Source organism: Rhinatrema bivittatum, chromosome 5 (genome assembly GCF_901001135.1).
Source record: "Rhinatrema bivittatum chromosome 5, aRhiBiv1.1, whole genome shotgun sequence".
Taxonomy (NCBI): Eukaryota; Metazoa; Chordata; class Amphibia; order Gymnophiona; family Rhinatrematidae; genus Rhinatrema; species Rhinatrema bivittatum.
In genome coordinates, this window is record NC_042619.1 from 337809220 (window position 1) to 337829790 (window position 20571).

Genomic DNA, 20571 nt, shown 5'->3' on the forward strand with positions numbered 1-20571 from the left:
AACCGTTGTTCCAGCGCCCTGGGGAATACTAGCCCAGCAGGGCTACATCTTCTACTCACTACTGCCACTTCTGGTGGCTTTTCAAATTGTTTAGAAATTTTCAAATTGTTTAGAAATAGCCTAGTGGTTAGAGCAGTGGACTGTGAACCAGGAGACCAGGGTTCGAGTCCTGCTGTCACTCCTTGTGACCTTGGGCAAGTCACTTTACCCTCCATTGCTTCAGGTAAGCCCTCTGGGGATAGAGAAATACAGTACCTGAATGTAAACCGGTGTGATATCTCAATTGAGATCGAATGTCGGTATATAAAAATAATAAATAAATAAATAAATATCTGTGTGTGTCCAGAGCTGAGCCTGACCTGTGGCCCCTCACAGGACTTCCCCCGTGGGCATGGTCAGCTGCCACAGTGTCCAAGGGTCCACCCAAACCTCACTAATTATAACATGTTTTGGTTCATTGTTATGTTATTTTCTTACATTGGTTCCACAATTTTGCTTAGTGTCAATAGGAGGGGAGTGGTGTTTTAGAGTCATTGGGTGAATTGGTAGGCTTTGGTAAACATCCAGGTTTTTAGATCTTTTTTTTGAAAGTTTTTAAGTTTTCTTGCGCTCTTGAGTTCGGTTGGGAGGGTGTTCCAGAGTTTAGGGCTTCCGAGTGAAATTGCTGTCTTTTGAGTTGAGGTGTGTTGTTTAGAGCGAGCAGGTGGCATCTTTAGTAGTCCATTATTTGCTGATCTGAGGTTTCTGTTTGGAGAATGCAGTTTAGATGGATGAGCTTAGCCAGTTAGTTTGTTTTTCGTATATTATTTGAGTAGTATGGATAATATTTTGCATTCAGTCCTAAATTTTATTGGGAGCCAGTGAAGTGATATAAGTGTAGGAGTAATGTGATCATGTTTTTTCGATCCAGTGAGTATTCTTGCAGTTGCGTTTTGTAGGATTTGGAGTGGTCGGATGGTGTTAAGGGCTAAGTTGAATAGTAGAGAGTTGCAGTAGTCCAGGTTGGAGAAGATGAGTAGTTGAAGGACTGATCTGAAGTCATTGGTGAAGAGGAAAGGTTTTAATTGACGTAGTGTTAGGAGTTTGTGATATCCATCTTTGATTTTAGTTGTGATGTGGTTCTTGAAGGAAGGTTCCTTGTCAATTATGACTCCAAGGTTGCGGGCATGAATAACTGGAGAGATTGCCACTTTATGATTCATTAGTTTAAGTGGTGGTAGTTTGGGGAGCGTTGTTCTTTCTATCCAGTATGATTATTTCAGTCTTATCGAAGTTTAGGATTAGTTTCATGTTGGTTAGTAGTTGTTTTATTTTGTTTAGGTAAGTGGCTGTTTTTTTGTAGGTTTCTTCCACAGATCTTTGTATTGGGATTAGTATTTGAATTTCATCCGCATATATGAAGTGGGTCAGCTTAAGGTTTGAGAGGAAGTGGCATATCAGAAGCATGTAGATGTTAGAGTGTCGCTGATAGAGCGGAGCCTTGGGGAACTCCGGTGTCTAGGTTTATTTTTTTTTGAAAGGGTGTCATTGATCCAGTCTTGGTAGGTTCTTGTGATAGATATGATGTGAACCATTGTAGTATCTTTTCTTTTGCACCAATTTCTGATAGACGGTCAATCATGATAGAGTGGTTTACCGTGTCAAAGGCTGCTGACAGGTCGAGAAGGACTAGAAGGTAGCTATGTCTGTTTTCAAAACCTTTAAGTACGGTGTCGTTTAATGATAGTAGTAGTGTCTCGGTGTTTAGTTGTTTTCTGAAGCCAAATTGTGTGGGTAGTAGGATGTTGTTTTCTTCAAGGTGGTCGCTGAGTCTTGAGTGGAGACGATTTTCTCGATTATTTTGGCGATGAAGGGTAGGTTTGATATGGGTCGGCAAGTTCAGTGGGTTTTTCTGGATCAAGGTTGTTCTTTTTCAGTATGGGTTTTATAATTGCTGATTTTAGGCATTCTGGGTAGTTTCCTTCTGTGAAGGATAAGTTTACGATGTCAGTTATCGTTTGGTTATTGATGGTTCAATATTTTGATTGTCGTTGTGGGTATGCAATCAATAGGGTGTTTAGCAGGGTTCATTTTTTTGGATGATCATTTCAATTCCAGTGATGATGCTGTATCAAAGTTGGTCCAACTTGATGTTGACTGTTCTGTATGTTCTGGTTTCGTGAGTTGTTGTTGAGGTAGTTAATTATGAGGTTTTTTATTTTTTCGTTAAAGAAGTCTGCAAAATCATTACTTGTGATCTTGGATGTTGATGATGACTGGTCATCATTGGATGATTTGGTTAGACTTTTACGATATTGAAGAGCATCTTTAGGTTATGTTGGTATTTATTTATTTTGTTTGAGTAGAATTCTTTTTTTGCTTTGTGGATAAGTTTTTTGAATTCTGCTAGGTGTGCGCTGTATGCGTTTAGTAGTGTGGTGGTTTTGTTCCTCCATGTATTCTCTTTTTTTCTGAGTTCACGTTTGGCTGCTCTGATTTTGTTGTTGTACCATTGGTTCTGATGATTTGGGTTTTTTATAGTTTTCTTGATCATGGGGTTTATCTTATCTGATATTGTTTTAGTGATGGTGAGCCAGGACGAAGTTGCATTTTCTGCATTAGATAGGTCTTTGTTTGTTAGTTCTGTTTGTAACTTTTCTTGAAGTGTTTCGATGCAAAACAGTGGTCGGTATGAGAAGGATTTAGGTGGGTTTTTTATTGTGTGCTAACACTTCGTCAATTAAAACCTTTCCTTTCTACCAACGACTTCAGATCAGTCCTTCAATTATTCATTTTCTCTAACCTTGACTACTGTAACTCACTCCTTTTCAACTTACCTCTAAACACTATCCGTCCACTCCAAATCCTTCAAAACGCAGCCGCAAGAATCCTCACTGGATCTAAAAAACATGACCACATCACTCCAACACTTATCTCACTATACTGACTACCAATAAAATTCAGGATTGAATACAAAATACTATCCATACTTCATAAAATCATATATGAAAAACAAGAAAACTGGCTAAGTGTTATGAATCGGCTCCTGTGGAAGGAGGAGTTAGCAATCTGATATGCTCAGCTAGTGTAGAGGGTTAACAATCTGTTATAGACTGTGGAGTTAGCAATCTGTTATGAATCTGTTGTTGAAGACTCCTGATGGGGAAGGAGCAGCAATCTGTTACCAGCGGAGTGCTTGGAGAGGGCACTCAGTTGTAGAGGTGGATCCTTGGGCCGATGGCAGATGACTGCGCCCCCAGGAGGACCACCGACTAGGCTTGGGTATGGAGACAGACACAGATAATTCTTTTATTAGGTTAGTAGAACCACCAGAGGTGACAGTAGTGAGGTGATATGCCCGGCAGGGCTGAAGTCCCTCAGGAACTGGAACAGCGATCCAGAGTAGCTGAGCTGTAGAGAAACTTATAGATAGTGAGTAGACAGGGTATGCTATGTTCATAGCCAGAACTGGATAACAAAACTCACATAAGGAAGCTCAGTAGCTGGAAAGGGTTAGGCCCTCGAGGAGCGAGTACCTGGTTCCAATGAAAACTCTGAGAGAGCGATGGTAACTCACAAATGTCTGCATCTGCGATAGCTTCCAGGCAGTAGAGAATCTTCAGTGTTCAGGAACATGGGCCTGTGAGGAGTTCCTATCTGCAATCTGAAATAAAGAAAAGAGAGCGAGGTCCCCGAGGAGCGGGTACCCCTGCTAAGTCCGAGGAGGCTGAGTAGCTTGGGAGTAAAGCCGAAGCAGTCCCCTTGCTAACTCGATTTGTTAGCGAATACTGAGACCTTTTATATTGGAAGCGGCTGACGTCATCCCAGGGGAACGCCCCCGAGGTTCACCTTGCTGGTACATCAATCGGAGCACGCGCGCCCTACGTCGTCAGGCAACATGGCGGATCTGCAGCGTCGTGCCGGTCCGGGGACGCCGGAGGGAGATGGCAAGAAGACGCCGCGACAGCTAACCGTCCATTAGACCCGGAGGGAGTTGCCACAGAGGTAAAGAGGGCGGAGTGAGGGCGTCGAGCAGCGACGGACGCAACACTAAGTTCCTCCATAAAACTACATACCCCCAAACAGAAACCTCAGATCAGCAAATAAAGGACTTTTAAAGACACCACCTACTCATTCCAAACAACTCACCTCAACACAAAAGAGAGCAATCTCTCTAGGAAGCCCGAAACTCTGGAACTCCTTCCCAACCGAACTCAGAACTCAAGAAAACTAAAAACTTTCAAAAAAGATCTAAAAACATGGATGTTCACCAAAGCATACCAACTCACCCAATGAACAAAACAAAGCCAACCCCCTCCAGCCTAACCTTAAGAAAACTGAAACTCAACACAAGTATATATTATAACAAAGAATTGAAACGTAAAAAAACTGAAAAGCAAATAACTTGTACATGATGTCTCTATGTTAACAATCATTTGAACCTTTTTTGAAAACCTTCTTAACCTCCTTAACCTTGTAAACATCGTATTTTTGTAAACAGTTATGATGGTGAAACTGAATGACGGTATATAAAACTCGATAAATAAATACATTGTAGTAAATTTACGGTTTGAATATAAATTGCAGTGGATTAAAGAGTGGTCTGACCAGGGTATCTTCGTGATCTTTGGTGGTTAGTCCATATGTCAGTACTGATGAAGATAAGGTCTAGTGTGTGACTAGCTTTGTGCGTTGGGCCATTGATGATTTGATTAAGACCAAAGGATGAGAGTGTGTCAATGATTGAGGAACATGTGGGGGATTGGGGGAAGGTATCTATATGTATGTTGAAGTCACCTAAGATTATGGGTTTGTTAATAGATATTTTGGTCAAGAAGAATTCTATAAGTGCTGAGCAGTTCCGATCCAGAGTATTAGGGGGGCAGTATATAAGACAGATTTGTAGTTTTCGTGAGTCGAATAGTGCAATTTCTGTTGGGGTGTAGTTGTTCGTTGTGAGTAATTTCATTTGAAGGGTTTTTTTTGATGAGTAGCAAAAGGCCTCTGCCTTCCTTTTTTGTTCTGGGGATTGAATAGGCGTTGGGTGCCTGCGCTGTTGTCCTTTGCGGTGCGGGCACCGTTGGTCGCGCGACGCCTGGTGGTCGTGCCTCGTTTGTAGGTCTGGTGCCTGAGCTGATGACGTCGGGGGGGGGGGGGGGCCTCCCGATCGTGGCTCTCGTTGCGGTTCCTGCCTTTCTTTTCTTTTTTTTATTAGTAACTTTTTGGTTCTAGTTACCTTCCACCTCCGCCATTGATGTAGAGAGCAGTGCTGGAGCTGCATCGAAGTGAAGTATCAAGCTTAATTGGTTAGGGGTAGTAACTGCCGCAATAAGCAAGCAACTTCCACGCTTATTTGTTTATCCAGCCTGTGCAATTCAGTCCTTGTTGGTTGTTGTCTGAATATAAATCTTCTTTTCTTCATTCCCCCCTGCTGTTGAAGCAGTGAGCTGCACTTGGATATGCATTGAAAGTGAAATATCTGGCTTATTTGGTTTGGGGTAGTAACCGCCACAACAAGCAAGCTTCTCCCCCGCTTTTTTGTGAATGCAAATCCTTTTTTCCACATTTCCTCTTGCCGTCGAAGCATAGAGCAATGTTGGAGTCGCATTAACCGTGTGTATGTTTATTGAATAAGGGCATTAGTCACCAGGTAGTAATTGTCATTCCCGCAAAGCCACCCCCCATGCCACCATCCTCGCCATGAATTAATACTTCCTGACATTGGTTCTGAGTCTTCCTCCCTGGAGTTTTAAATCGTGACCCCTCTTTTCTGCTGATTTTTTTCCAATGGAAAGGTTTGTCATTGACTTTGGATCATTAAAACCTTTCAAGTATCTGAAAGTCTGTATCTATGGTTGCCATGTTGTAATAATGTTAGAGTTGGGGTTTTTTTAAATCAATTTTACACAAATAAACAAGAATTGTTTATATATAGTACCAATACAGAGCCATATATAATTCTTTAAACATAAATCTTAAATATCTTACTTTTCACAGGTAATATGGGGGGGGGGGGGGGGGGAATGTAAATAGGGGAGAGTTATAGGAAATAGCAATATAACAAGGTTCCTCCGGCCTTAATTTCAGATCCCTTTACAAAACATTATGCTGTTCCATTTAGAAAAGCCCGCAACTGTTCTGGGAGAAAAAAGATATAAACATTACCAACATAATTTACTACGCACTTCCGTAAACGGAAGCTGGCACCTAGTGCCAGAACCTCTGCTCTCAATATAAGAAATTGTTTATGTCTAAGTTGCATAGGTCTTGAAAAATCTGGGTACATACGAATTGGCCACCCAAAATGAGGTATTTAAATTCTTAAAATAATTTTTCATCAGTAAACTAACATCATATTCAGAATGAAGGGCCACAGGCAGAGCATTTCGGGAGGAGTCAAGATGGCCGCACGTACTGAGCCTTAAGTCTGAGCTCTCTCGAAAGTTTTGCTATTTCCTTCAGAATAATGCCTGCAAAGAGGAAGGGGAAAGTTCGGACTTACCCGTCTATGATGACCCCCTCATCAAGCTTACAGCCAGAGATAACCGGCTTTATGTATCCAACAGTTCAACAGAGAACCGAGGAAACTGATGTGTGTGACGGCGTGGGAGAGCTGTTTACGCTGGCAGGGGAGGTGTCTCTAAGCCCTGAGAAGAGGCAACTGCCTGTTCGGAGGGCAGAGGAGGAGACGCAGAGTGTGGAACCGGCAGTGTTTCAAGCCGGCCCTAATCCGGAGAGCCCCTCATGGACTCCTGATGGCACAGCACCGGGACCCTCTACATAGAGTCCGGTGGAAGGACAAAGAATTACGGGATCAACAGAAACCAGTGAAAGGCTGGAAGGAGGAGTGATCGCAGAAAGTGCCAATAGAAAGAAGTTAATTGCCATTCCAACGCGGCCTGCACAGGTGACTTTAGACTCTCTATGGGATTTCATGGCTGGGATGGCTACTGCTATAAATTCTCTGAATGATAACATGGAACACTCTAATTCACAATGCTTTCAAAAATCTGCAGATATGCAAAACCAAGTCGATTTCCTGAAAGGGAAAGTCAGTGGTTTGGAAGAGAAGGGCAATGAGTTTCAGCAGTATAAGATAGCTGCAATTAAAGATCGTGAGGTGTTATCCAGATGTATGGAATTTCTTGAAAATAAATCAAGACATGTAAATTTACATTTGACAAAGTTTCCTAGCGTAGCGGGGGAAATTCCCTACACTACTTTAAAGACATTTTTTCTGGAAAAGCTGGAAATAAGAGAAGGGAACTTTCCCTCTATTAACTCTTGCTTTTTTCTTCCTTCATCAAGAAGACTGGGAAATGCCAGTAATGTTCCTTTTTTCAGGAAACTTGACTGGCTTTTTAGAAGATTCAACCTTAGAAGTAATTAATAGAGGAACACTTCTGGTATCGTTTATTACAACTAAGGATATTGGCATGGTGATGAAATCATATTTCAGGAAATACCCGATTAATTTTCATGAAGCTGCTGTGAAAATATTTCCAGATTTGGCCCCAGCCACACAGGCCAGGTGTTGGGGTTTCTTAAACCTCAGACAAGAGGCAGTAGGGCTGGGCTATACTGTTAAAATATTCTTTCCTTGTAAATGTTGAACGTTTTGTGTTTTTCACCTCTGACCAATTAAGAGTTTATAGACGCCAGGAAAATTAATACTCTAACTCAGTAAGAATAGGTATGGAACTCTTGTAACGTGCACCATGAGTTTAGATTATTATGGTTAATCCTTTTTGAACTTCCTTAAAAGATTTCATATCTCCTCCTCATTAAATATTTTGCTAGGAGTGGGACTTAATAGCTGAAAAATGTGATATAGATATTGTTTATTACTCCAACTATTTTACTATTTAAGTTGATTATTAGGTTTTTTCACAAGAACATTTGTATGGAGTTGGGGCACAAGGAATATAATAATTAAGAACCCACAGTATTTCTTTATAAGCAAATGTGATTTTTGTTTATGTAATTGAAAAATGAATAAATTAAAAAAAAAAAAAAAGAATAAGGGCCACAAAAAGAACTCTTTCTGTTACCTCTATGTTCAAATTCTCAAGGTATTCTGTGTTGTGTTCTGCGCCCGCGGCCTTCCGCGGGCGCGCCCCCCTACCTGACCGCGATGGCGACCCGCCGCGGCAAGCATCAGGAGGAGAGCCGTGGTCCGGTGCCATTGTTCCTTCATGTCGGCGCGGGCCCCCGAGGTGACCGCCGGGCTGGGAGCCGTCCCTGCTCCTCCTGCACGGCATCAAACAGCTTCTCCCCCGAGGCCGGAACCCAGGATGGCCGCCGCCATCTTAGGCTCAAGGCCGCGCCTCCTCACTAGATTTAAAGGGACCTGATCCCTTTAACTACTTCCAGCTGTCTTCAATGAGCCAGAGCAGAGGAAGTATAAAAGGAGGCTTCCTCTGCTCATTCCTTGACTTGGCAATGTCTCTTGTAGCACTGTTTAAGTCTCCTTGCTTTGGTGAGTCTTCCTGACTTTGGATCGGCTACCGGTGATTCCTGGTATGTGACTTTGGACTGGCAAGCGGTGATCCCTTGGTGTGTGACCTCGGACTGTTAAGCGACGACCCTCTGGCACTTGACCTTGGACTTTTTCTGACCACCGTCTCCAAGGGCCCACCTAAGTCCCAGCGGCCCGGGTCCCTACGGGCCGCTGGGACTTAGGTGGGGACCGCGGGCTTCTGGGACTTAGGGGGGACCGCGGGCTTCCAGTGGCGAAGACACAGCTCCTCTCCTTGACGTCACGACTCTTTGTCTGCCTCCTCAGTCGCCTCAGTCTCCAGTGCCGAGGGTCAGCTGGTCACCTCTTCTGTTCCGCCTCGCCACCCGACGGGAGAACCTATGGATCCACTTCTTAAGGGACACCATCCTCCCATCGGCCCAAGGGTTCACAAGCCTGAGCATAACATTCTGTAAGATTAGCTAAATCAATCCCTTCATTATTGCCTGTTTCTACAGCAGGCCTCTTACTTGGAAGAAACAATAGTGTAAGTACTTATTGTATTTTTAGCATTAGAATTTTAGTACTTATTTATTGTTATTTTATTGTGGTGATTTGTATTATTTTTTAATTAATGTGTAGTTATTTTAATGTGCTGTTGCTGCTTCTTATGTTTATTTATTGTAAACCGATATGATGGAACCCTGATGTGTCGATATATAAAGAATAAACTATAAACTATATTTTCTTAACAGCTGGGGTTGATTCTTCTGGAATTTTAAGTACTTTCATATATCTTTTAAACGTGATTAATGGTAATTCTCCTAAAACTTTTAGAAAACAAGTCTCAGGTTCAGGTGTCTCAAATAGTTCTCCATGGATTCAAGTCTTCTTAATGAAGACATTCTTTCGCTCACAATATTTCTACTGGAGTCCTTTTGATCTTTTATATCCTTGGAGATTTCTTGTAGGGATTTTGAATGATCCTGGAATATAGGTATGAACTCCTCTTCAACTTTTACCATTTTATTCTCAACATCTGCCAGGTGTTTGGCCTGTTTCCCAAAGGTTTGAGCCATACTTGCTATCAAGTCCCATAGTGACTCGAGAATTATTACCTCTGGTTTCAAAATCTCCTGGGGTTCAAAGTTGTCCCAATGCTCTTCGTCCAGCAGCGTTCCTTCCCCCCGATGTTCTTTGGGGCCTGGCTACCCCACTCTGACCTCCTTCCTCTGGGGCTTCCAGTCGTACTGCCTGCACCGGAGAAGAGGACCCAGCTGTCCCTGCCTCGGCGAATCCATTCCGCTGGGCTTGTTCCGGAGCTTCCTCCTCCAACAGCCCAGCTCCACCGACCTGGAACAAGGGAGAAGCTCTCAGAGGCAATCTAGGGTCTGGTGGGCTCAATGATGTTTCTGTCTCGCCTGCGGGAATGGACGCCGCAAATCCAGAGGTAGGAACTGCATACTGCATTAATAGCTGTCCCGAAGGGCTAGTGGGGTCCGGAAGAAAGACCGTCACTTCCCCCTTCCTTTTGTGCGGCATTTGTCAGCAATTTGAGAGGAAATAAAGTAACTTAGGAAACGAGGAATTGGAGCTGCGCCATCTTGGTTTTCCCCCTCTAATAATGTTAGAGTTTAATCTTTTAGATCCTGTTCATTGAAGGAATTATTTCCTGATGCCCCTTTTTACATATCTTAAGTTAACTAAACCCAAATATGGTATAAATATGGTATAAAAAAATTTGCAAGTAATTAAAAGTATATGAAAAAATGTTCCACTTGTGGAACGTTGGTACCTAAAAGGCTTAGGTTTGTCCACAGTTTGGCTTTTCCAGAGAATGCTGGTGGGCTGATATCGGGATGGGTCTATATAGCTGTGACGTCTCCGTCTCCATCTGCTGGCATAGGTGCATAACCCATCCATTTCCATTTGCTCCATCTCCATCTGCTGGCATAGGTGCATAACCCATCCATCTCCATTTGCTCCATTTCCATCTGCTGGCATAGGTGCATAACCCATTTGGTGGGATTGACCTATTAAATTTTAAATTTACTTTCCTTATCAGGTAAGTAGTAATTTCTCCTTCCTTTCCACCAAACTTAAATCAGTCAACCATCATACAGTTTTTCTCCTCTCCTCCGTACCATCAAGCTGTCATCAGGGAGCAATCGCACATGGTCTTTCTTCTCACGTTATCCATGGTCCAATTTCCATACTACTATTTCTGACTCACTGTAATAAGAATTGCCTGTGCTAGACGTACAGCCTGTCTGTATTGTTTCCTCTTCATCCTTATGTTTTCCCTTCATGGCTGTGCATCCAGTCCTCTCTCCCTCTCTTGGGGTCAAACCTGTCCTGAACTGTTTCATCTGATCTGTATATGAACAGTCTTTTCTCTCTGTCTCTGGTAGTGCGTGACAACTCTTGAAGGACATGAAAATGAAGTGAAGTCAGTGTCCTGGGCTCCTTCGGGCAACTTATTGGCAACATGCAGTCGTGACAAGAGTGTCTGGGTGTGGGAAGGTGAGATGATGATGTGGAGAGCATCAAATGGAATGTGCAATTGTGCAGGGACAGGGAGAGATGAAATTGATTAGATTTGATTTCATTTATTTCTACATACTGCCTTATCAGATAAACACGCTGCCCAAGGTGGTGAACAAGAAAAATAAAATTACATAATAAACATTACCTTCTTCATAAATACACAATACACATTCATAACCTAGAAGGGTGAGAGCAGTGTGAGGAAGGAGGAAAGGATGACAGAACCTGTGGGAGAGCAGAACAAGGGAGCCTGTAGGTGTGGGGAGGGATGAGTGAGCCTCTAGATGGAAAAGTGTGTTTTAATATAAGAAAAAATATAGTACTGCATGGTGGGGGGGGGGACGGGGACATTTTGATGTATCATCAACAGGTTCAGAGAAAAGGCAGGTCCATTAAATATGTTCACCTGAAGTTATAGAGTGAAGATGGTGTGGGAGGTATGATGTGTCTTGAGGATTCAGAGCTAGTTCTCCTCTCTGGCATTGGATCTCTCTTACCATCCCTCTTCTGGTGCCAGGTCTTTCTCTTATGCCTGGATAGAGGGTTGTTTTCAGATACCATACTCCACCCCTCCCCATCCAAAATGGCCCTCTAATGACTTGTTTTTTTTGGGGGTGTGCTAAGATTATTCATTTCGTATTGGGCTTTTCTAAAATCAGCTATATCCTCTGTTGTGTGCATTATTCCAGAAGGCTGCATAACAAATGCAATACCCTCCCCACAAGCAGCTGGCAGCCACTGATCATAGAAACATAGAAACATAGAAATGACGGCAGAAGAAGACCAAATGGCCCATCCAGTCTGCCCAGCAAGCTTCCCTCATTTCTTCTCTCATACTTATCTGTTTCTCTTAGCTCTTGGTTCTAATTCCCTTCCACCCCCGCCATTAATGTAGAGAGCGGTGATGGAGCTGCATCCAAGTGAAATATCTAGCTTGATTAGTTAGAGGTGGTAGGGGTAGTAACCGCCGCAATAAGCAAGCTACACCCATGCTTATTTGTTTTTACCCAGATTATGTTATACAGCCCTTATTGGTTGTTTATCTTCTCCCCTGCTGTTGAAGCAGGGAGCTATGCTGGATATGCGTGAGGTATCAGTTTTTTTCTTCTCCCCTGCCGTTGAAGCAGAGAGCTATGCTGGATATGCATCGAAAGTGAAGTATCAGGCACATTTGGTTTGGGGTAGTAACCGCCGTAACAAGCCAGCTACTCCCCGCTTTGTGAGTGTGAATCCTTTTTTCTTCTCCCCTGCCGTATAAGCAGAGAGCTCTGCTGGATGTGTGAAGTAACAGTTTTTCTTTTCCCCTGCTGTTGAAGCAGAGAACTATGCTGGATATGCATTGAAAGTGAAGTATAAGAATGGAGTGATCAAGCTAGTTGAAAGGCATCAGGAATAGAGGAAGGTGGAGGTAGTAATTTGGATATTTGGTTTGGGGTAGTAACCGCCGTAACAAGCCAGCTACTCCCGTCTTTGTGAGTGCAAATCCTTTTTTCCACATTTCCTCTTGCTGTTGAAGCTTAGAGTGATGTTGGAGTCACAGTAACCATTGAATAAGGGTATTGTCTCCAGGCAGTAGCCATCATTCTGGCGAGTCACCCACTCTTCATTGGTGGCCTCTTGACTTTATGGATCCACAGTGTTTATCCCACGCCCCTTTGAAGTCCTTCACAGTTCTGGTCTTCACTACTTCCTCCGGAAGGGCATTCCAGGCATCCACCACCCTCTCCGTGAAGAAATACTTCCTGACATTGGTTCTTCATCAATGTTCGTGCCCTGGACTGGATTTAACAATAATTCCATGGTATGGAGCACTTACAGGCAGTATCTGTTCTGTCTAGAATGTGCTGACTGCCTTTGGTGTTAACTCTCAATAATTAGTTTAAAACAAATTTAAATTTATCACTATTTAGAGCTTTTCAAAGTTTTAATAAGTGATACATCTGTTGGCACTACTTGGACTAATTAGATCCCATTATGTTTGATGTAATATGTGAGCATGGCTGTTTCTAGGAACGCAGGATATCAATTGGAATTAGTAGTGCTATTTTTAACAGATACAGGGAGAGTATTGCCATTCACTGTGTAGGATTTTCCAATACTGCATGGAACAGAGGTGGCCAGCTCCAATCCTCAAGAGCCACAAACAGGTCAGGTTTGCATGCTATCTACAATGAATATGCATGAGATAGATTTGCATGCACTGCCTCTGTTTGTGACTTTTGAGGACCAGATGTGGTCACCCCTGGCACGGCTTGAAAACAAAGCCTGTTCCCTGTACGTATCCGGATCAGCCCAGACTCCTGGGTTTTACCTCCCCTCCAGCAGGCGGAGACAGACCAATTTCTGTGGACTCTGTCGTATACCCCTGAGGTGCCCCCTAGAATATGTCAGTATTCTTCTGTCTCCAGCAGGTGGAAGAGGTGCTTCCCTGGAGTCTGGTATTTGGTTAGGATTTAAGGGTCATTTGTAGGGTTTTGTTTTTTTTTTTCAGGTATTCTGTGTGTATGGCTGACTAGCGAGGGATTGGATTTTTGATCTTAGGCTAGTTCCCAATTTTAGCCTCCCAGGGGGTTGTCAGGTCCTGGTGGGACCATCCCCCCCTGGTATTTGAGGCTCAGGAGCAGAGGGTTGAGGACCTTGTAACTGCCCACTGAAGGTGATCCCGGGGGTCTCGGGCTCTCACTTTCAGTTAGTCCCCTGTAAGATTTTAAAAAAAAAATTGGGTTCCTGCGTCTTTAAATTGTCCTGCTCTGCCGGCCTAGCTTGCTCGCCGTGGGTATTGATTTCAGACCGCGGACAGCTCCGATCGCAGCGGCCTTTGATTTTCTCCTGCTCCTCTCTCCGGCTGGGCTAAATTTAGGTCCCTGCTTGTGCCGTGTGGTGCGGAGTGTCTCTCAGGGGGAGAGGGCTCTTTGGGGATCGCTGTGCCCGCGAAATCAATGGGGGGGGGGGGCGGCGTCCCGAGTTTGTTGCATCAGGCCCTGGACCCGTTTCAGCTCAGCGCGGGAACGGAGGCCATTTTAAGGACCATGCAGCTCCTGCCTCCCCCTTGTCGCTGCGACCTAGGGCCGGGTTGGCTGGCGCTGGACAGGTGAACGACGAGGAGGAGGATTCCGAAGGGTCTTCTTCATCGTTCACCTCCGATTTTGTGCTTTTGATGCACAAAGCTTTTAAGGCGTGCAGGGCTGGTAAGGCACAGGGGCACAAGGTAGCTCGCAGGGCTCCTGCGGCAGCAGGGCCAGGAGGAGTTTCCTCTGAGGCCCGGAAGTGGATTCAGCCACCGAAATCGGGTGGCGCACCCAAGGAGAAATGCCCGCTTTGGTCCATGGTATGTCAGAGGGACAGCACATCCTCTGACTCTTCGGGTCAGGCGGATTCTCCGCGGCCAGTACCTGATCGGGATCAGGATGTGGACCCTGATACCCAGGCTCCTCCATCCAAGCACGTGGGCTCCCCTCCGATGGAGGGGGATGACCCCAAGGTGGTGCGCTTGTTTAGAAGGGACGAGCTGGGTTCCCTTATTCCGGTCATCTTAGATGAACTGGGGATTGAGGCCCCTCAGGAGGATTCCAGACTGGGGGCTACTATGGATCTGGTGGTCCTGGGCCTGCGAGGCCCAGCACGGTCATTCCCGTTTCACTTTTCGGTGTCTGACCATTTATTCAAGGAGTGGGACACTCCTGATCTGAGCTTAAAGGTGAGCAGAGCCATGAATAAGTTGTATCCGCTCCCAGAGGACACGCTGGATCTTCTCAGGGTGCCTAAGGTGGATGCTGCGGTCTCAGTAGTGACGAAGTCGACTATTCCGGTAACAGGGGCCGCGGCCTTGAAAGATTTGCAGGACCGTAAGTTGGAGGTACATCTGAAGAAGATCTTTGAGGTTTTGGCTCTTGGTGTCCGGGCGGCCATCTGCAGCAGCTTCGCGCATCGGGCCAGTCTCCACTGGATCCAGGATTTCCAAGCATCTGTGGAACTTACAGAGGCCCAGTCACTACAGGTAGGTAGGCTGGAGTCTGCGGTGGCTTACACTGCGGATGCCCTGTATGATCTTTTGCGGACATCAGGAAGAGCGTTGGTGTCAGCGGTTTCTGCGCATAGTCTCCTATGGTTGCGGAATTGGTCGGCGGATGTATCCTCCAAGTCACATTTGGGTTCGCTACCTTTCAAAGGCAGATTGTTGTTCGGGCAGCAATTGGATGATATGATCAAGTCCCTTGAAGAGAACAAGGTCCATAAGCTGCCGGAGGACAGGCCTAGGACCAGGGGATCTTTCCCTCAGAGAGCAAGATTTTGGGGAAATCAACGTTTTCGCTCCTCCCGCTCCACGGGCTCATCGTTCCGTCAGGGACAAAGCAGTCAAAACACGTGGCCCCAGTCCTTTCGAGGCCGGAGGTCCTCCAGAGATGGAGCTCCTCAACCTCATGGGGGTCCCGGTTCACTCCTCTGTTCCAAAGATTGGGGGCAGGCTGTCCTGGAGGAGTGGACCATGGTAACGTCGGATCAATGGGTCCTAAGCATAATCGAACACGGCTACGCTTTAGATTTTGCACAGCCGATCCGCGACTGCTTCATGGTTTCCCCATGCGCGTGCCGCCAAAAGAGACAAGAGGTACACGAGACCCTGCTGTGCTTACAAGACCTTGGCGTGATAGTTCCAGTTCCAGCCGGAGAACTCAGGTGCAGGCATTACTCAATCTATTTCATTGTGCCGAAAAAGGAAGGAACATTTTGCCCCATCCTCGATCTGAAATAGGTCAATCGGAAGCTGAAGGTGCCTTGTTTTCAGATGGAAATTCTGCGCTCCATGATAGCATCCGTCCATAAGGGAGAGTTTCTGGCGTCGTTGGACCTGACGGAGGCTTATCTGCACATTCCCATCTGTCCGGATCATCAGAAGTACCTACAGTTCGCGATCCTCGGCCAGCATTTCCCGTTTTGTGCACTCCCGTTCGGCCTTGCGACAGCGCCAAGGGTCTTCACCAAGGTGATGGTGGTGGTAGCAGCAGCCCTGCGGCACGAGGGAGTATTGGTTCATCCCTACCTGGACGATTGGCTGATTCGTGTGAAGTCTGAGGAATTGTGCAGAACCACGGTCCAGCGGGTCCTCTGGAGGTTGACTTCCTTAGGTTGGGTGGTAAATCCCGACAAGAGCCATCTGATTCCTTCTCAGTCCTTGGAGTTTCTGGGAGCCAGATTCGATACAGCCTCGGCAAGGTGTTTCTTACAGAAGAGAGACTTTCCAAGTTAATTTCCCAGGTGGATTTATTCAGTTCCATGCTTCAGCCCACGGCCTGGGATTATTTGCAGGTCCTGGGGTCGATGGCTTCCACTCTCGAGCTCATTCCGTGGGCCTTTGCTCATATGCGCCCTCTGCAGTCTGCGTTGCTCTCCCACTGGAGTCCACTTTCCCAGCAGTTCCAGCTTCAATTACCGCTGACGGAAGTGGCGCGTGCTTGTCTACATTGGTGGCTGTGTCCAGACAACTTGCGTCAGGGAGAGGACTTGGAGATTCCCAGTGGATTGTGGTCACAACCAACGCCTCTCCGGATGGGGGGCAGTGTGTCGGGGAATGACGGTGCAGGGCCAATGGAAGAGGACGGAATCCTTCTGGTACATCAATCGATTGGAGACCAGGGCGGTTTGGCTGGCGTTACAGGCCCTTCTTCCCTTGGTGGCTTACATCAATCGTCAAGGAGGAACCAGGAGCCGTCCAGTGGCGACAGAGGCACCACTGCTGATTGCCTGGGCGGAACGGCACCTTTACAAGATTGCGGCCTCCCACATCGCCGGGGTCGACAACGTGCAGGCAGACTTTCTAAGTCGAAACAAGTTGGATCCAGGGGAGTGGGAACTCTTAGATGAGGCCTTTCATCTTCTCTGCCAGCGTGGCCATACATGGACCTCATGGCAACGTTTCAGAATGCCAAGGCTCCTCGTTTCTTTAGTCGGCGACGAGAACCGGGAGCGGAGGGAATAGATGCTCTAGTTCTGCCATGGCCAAGGGACGTTCTGTTGTACGTCTTTCCTCCGTGGCCGTTGGTCAGAAAAGTGTTGTGCCGCATAGAAGTTCACCCGGGTACAGTGATTCTAGTGGCTCCGGAATGGCCACGACGTCCGTGGTTTGCGGATCTTCTGACTCTAGCCGTTGACGGCCCGCTGAGATTTCCTCCGTCCCCGACTCTACTGCGCCAGGGGCCAGTCTATTTTGGCGAGGTTGATCACTTCTGTCTAGCGGTATGGCTTTTGAAAGGCAGAGGTTAAGTTCGAGGGGTTATTCTCCTGCAGTTATCGCCACGCTCTTGCACTCCCGTAAAACCTCTACCTCCAAGAGCCTATATTAGGGTCTGGGGGGTCTTTCAGTCCTGGTGTGTGGAATGTAGCATTCACCCTGCCAAGGCCTCAATCCTGGAGGTTCTGGATTTCCTTCAGGCGGGCTTGTCCAAGGGTCTGGCCTTTAATTCCTTGAGAGTTCAAGTAGCAGCGTTAGGTAGTTTTTGAGGTAAAGTGCATGGGGTGGCGCTTGCTTCACATCCTGATGTGGCTAGGTTCCTGAAAGGGGTTAAGCACTTGCGCCCTCCAATTAGGAATCCTTGTCCTTCCTGGAAACTTAATTTGGTCCTCTGCGCCCTTTGCTCGGCCCCCTTTGAGCCCTTGAAGCGGACGACCATGAAAGATCTCACTCTGAAAATGGTGTTTTTGGTCGCTATTGTTTCAGCGAGGCGCATTTCAGAGCTCCAGACGTTATCTTGCAGAGAGCCTTTCTTAAGGATTTCAGACGCGGGTGTTTCATTGCGCACTGTTCCATCCTTTCTCCCGAAGGTGGTCTCTGCTTTTCATTTAAATCAGTCTGTGGAGCTTCCTTCCTTTGCGGGTGTGGATTCCTCTTCGCCAGAGGCCAGAGATTTGTGTAAGCTGGATGTGAAACGGGTATTGTTGCATTACTTGGAGGTCACGAATAGTTTTCGTTTGACGGATCATCTTTTCATCTTATAGAGTGGACTCAGAAGGGGTCAGAAAGATTCCAAGGCAACTATCGCCCGGTGGCTGAAGGAGGCTATTGTATCGGCATACCTTCTACAGGGCCAGTCGATTCCGGTCGGGCTTAAGGCTCATTCTACTTGCTTGCAATCGACTACGTGGGCAGAATGTCAACAGGTGGCGCCGCAAGAGATTTGTAGGGCGGCTACTTGGAAGTCCACTCATACTTTCGCGAGACACTATAGACTTGATGTCTGGGCACCTGAGCCTGGGGAGTTCGGAGCCAGTGTTCTACGAGCGGGACTCTCACAGCCCCACCCTGGTTAGGGAAGCTTGGGTATATCCCAGGAGTCTGGGCTGATCCGGGTACATACAGGGAAAGGAAAATTGGTTCTTACCTGCTAATTTTCATTCCTGTAGTACCATGGATCAGCCCAGAGTCCCACCCAGGGAGAGTCCGCTCGGCCGGTAGTTCATTATTTCTGGTTGTAAGTTTCATATGCCCCCCTGTTTAGGGTCAGAATTATAGGGCATTTTTTTTCAGTTTCAGTTACGAGTTCTTCATTTCCTCTGCTCTTCAGGGGGGAGGTTGTTCAGTGACAGCTGTGAATCTTTATTATTGTTCTGCTAGGGTACAGTGGAATACTGACAGACTCTAGGGGACACCTCAGGGGTATACGACAGAGTCCACAGAAATTGGTCTGTCTCCGCCTGCTGGAGGGGAGGTAAAACCCAGGAGTCTGGACTGATCCGTGGTACTACAGGAATGAAAATTAGCAGGTAAGAACCAATATTCCTTTCTCACCTTCTGTGTACTGTATAGGGCGATCAATAGACATGGTTATACTGGTGTAGCAGCAGCTGAGGAGAACACTTAAGAAAGGTGGAAGGAAGGCAAAACGATTACAGTCATGGTTAAAAGGAGAGGTGAAAGAGGCTATTTTAGCCAAAAAAACATCCTTCAAAAATTGGAAGAAGGATCCATCTGAAGAAAATAGGATAAAACATAAGCATTGTCAAGGTAAGTGTAAAACATTGATAAGACAGGCGAAGAGAGAATTTGAAATGAAGTTGGCCATAGAGGCAAAAACTCATAATAAAAACTTTTTAAAATATATACAAAGCAAGAAACCTGTGAGGGAGTCAGTTGGACCATTAGATGACCGAGGGGTTAAAGGGGCTCTTAGGGGAAGATAAGGCCATTGCAGAAAGACTAAATGAATTCTTTGCCTCCGTGTTTACTAATGAGGATGTTGGGGAGATACCAGTTCCAGAGATGGTTTTCAGGGGTGATGAGTCAGACGAACTGAACAAAATCACTGTGAACCTGGAAGATGTAGTAGGCCAGATTGACAAACTAAAGAGTAGCAAATCACCTGGACCGGATGGTATGCATCCTAGGGTTCTGAAGGAACTAAAAAATGAAATTTCTGATCTATTAGTTAAAATCTGTAACCTATCATTAAAATCATCCATTGTACCTGAAGATTGGAGGGTGGCCAGTGTAACCCCAATATTTAAAAAAGGCTCCAGGGGCGATCTGGGTAACTATAGACCAGTGAGCCTGACTTCAGTGCAGGGAAAAATAGTGGAAACTATTCTCAAGATCAAAATCGTAGGGCATATAGAAAGACATGATTTAATGGAACATAGTCAACACGGATTTACCCAAGGGAAGTCTTGCCTAACAAATCTGCTTCATTTTTTGAAGGGGTTAATAAACATGTGGATAAAGATGAACCGATAGATGTAGTGTATTTGAATTTTCAGACGGCGTATGACAAAGTCCCTCATGAGAGGCTTCTACGAAAACATGGGATAAGAGGCGATGTCCTTTCTTGGATTACAAACTGGTTAAAAGACAGGAAACAGAGAGTAGGATTAAATGGTCAATTTTCTCAGTGGTAAAGGGGTAAACAGTGGAGTGCCTCAGGGATCTGTACTTGGACCGGTGCTTTTCAATATATATATAAATGATCTGGATAGGAATACGACGAGTGAGGTTATCAAATTTGCGGATGATACAAAATTATTCAGAGTAGTTAAATCACAAGCAGACTGTGATACATTACAGGAGGACCTTGCAAGACTGGAAGATTGGGCATCCAAATGACAGATGAAATTTAATGTGGACAAGTGCAAGGTGTTGCATATAGGGAAAAATAACCCTTGCTGTAGTTACACGATGTTGGGTTCCATATTAGGAGCTACCACCCAGGAAAAATATCTAGGCATCATAGTGGATAATACTTTAAAATCGTCGGCTCAGTGTGCTGCAGCAGCCAAAAAAACAAATAGAATGATAGGAATTATTAGGAAGGGAATGGTTAATAAATCGGAAAATGTCATAATGCCTCTATATCGCTCCATGGTGAGACCGCACCTTGAATACTGTTTACAATTCTGGTTGCCGCATCTCAAAAAAGATATAGTTGCGATGGAGAAGGTACAGAGAAGGGCAACCAAAATGATAAAGGGGATGGAACAGCTGCCCTATGAGGAAAGGCTGAAGAGGTTAGGGCTGTTCAGCTTGGAGAAGAGACGGCTGAGGGGGGATATGATAGAGGTCTTTAAGATCATGAGAAGTCTTGAACAAGTAGATGTGACTC

General features: G+C 45.5%; 1 protein-coding gene across 2 annotated transcripts in view; it reads left to right on the forward strand.

Annotated features, from left to right (window-relative positions):
• Positions 1-20571, forward strand: part of CIAO1 (cytosolic iron-sulfur assembly component 1) — a 172027-nt gene that overhangs the window by 66310 nt on the left and 85146 nt on the right. For both annotated transcript variants that reach the window (XM_029604459.1, XM_029604458.1), the window contains exon 4: positions 10849-10960. In XM_029604459.1, coding sequence (XP_029460319.1) covers positions 10849-10960 — 112 coding nt within the window. The remainder of the gene's footprint in view (positions 1-10848; positions 10961-20571) is intronic.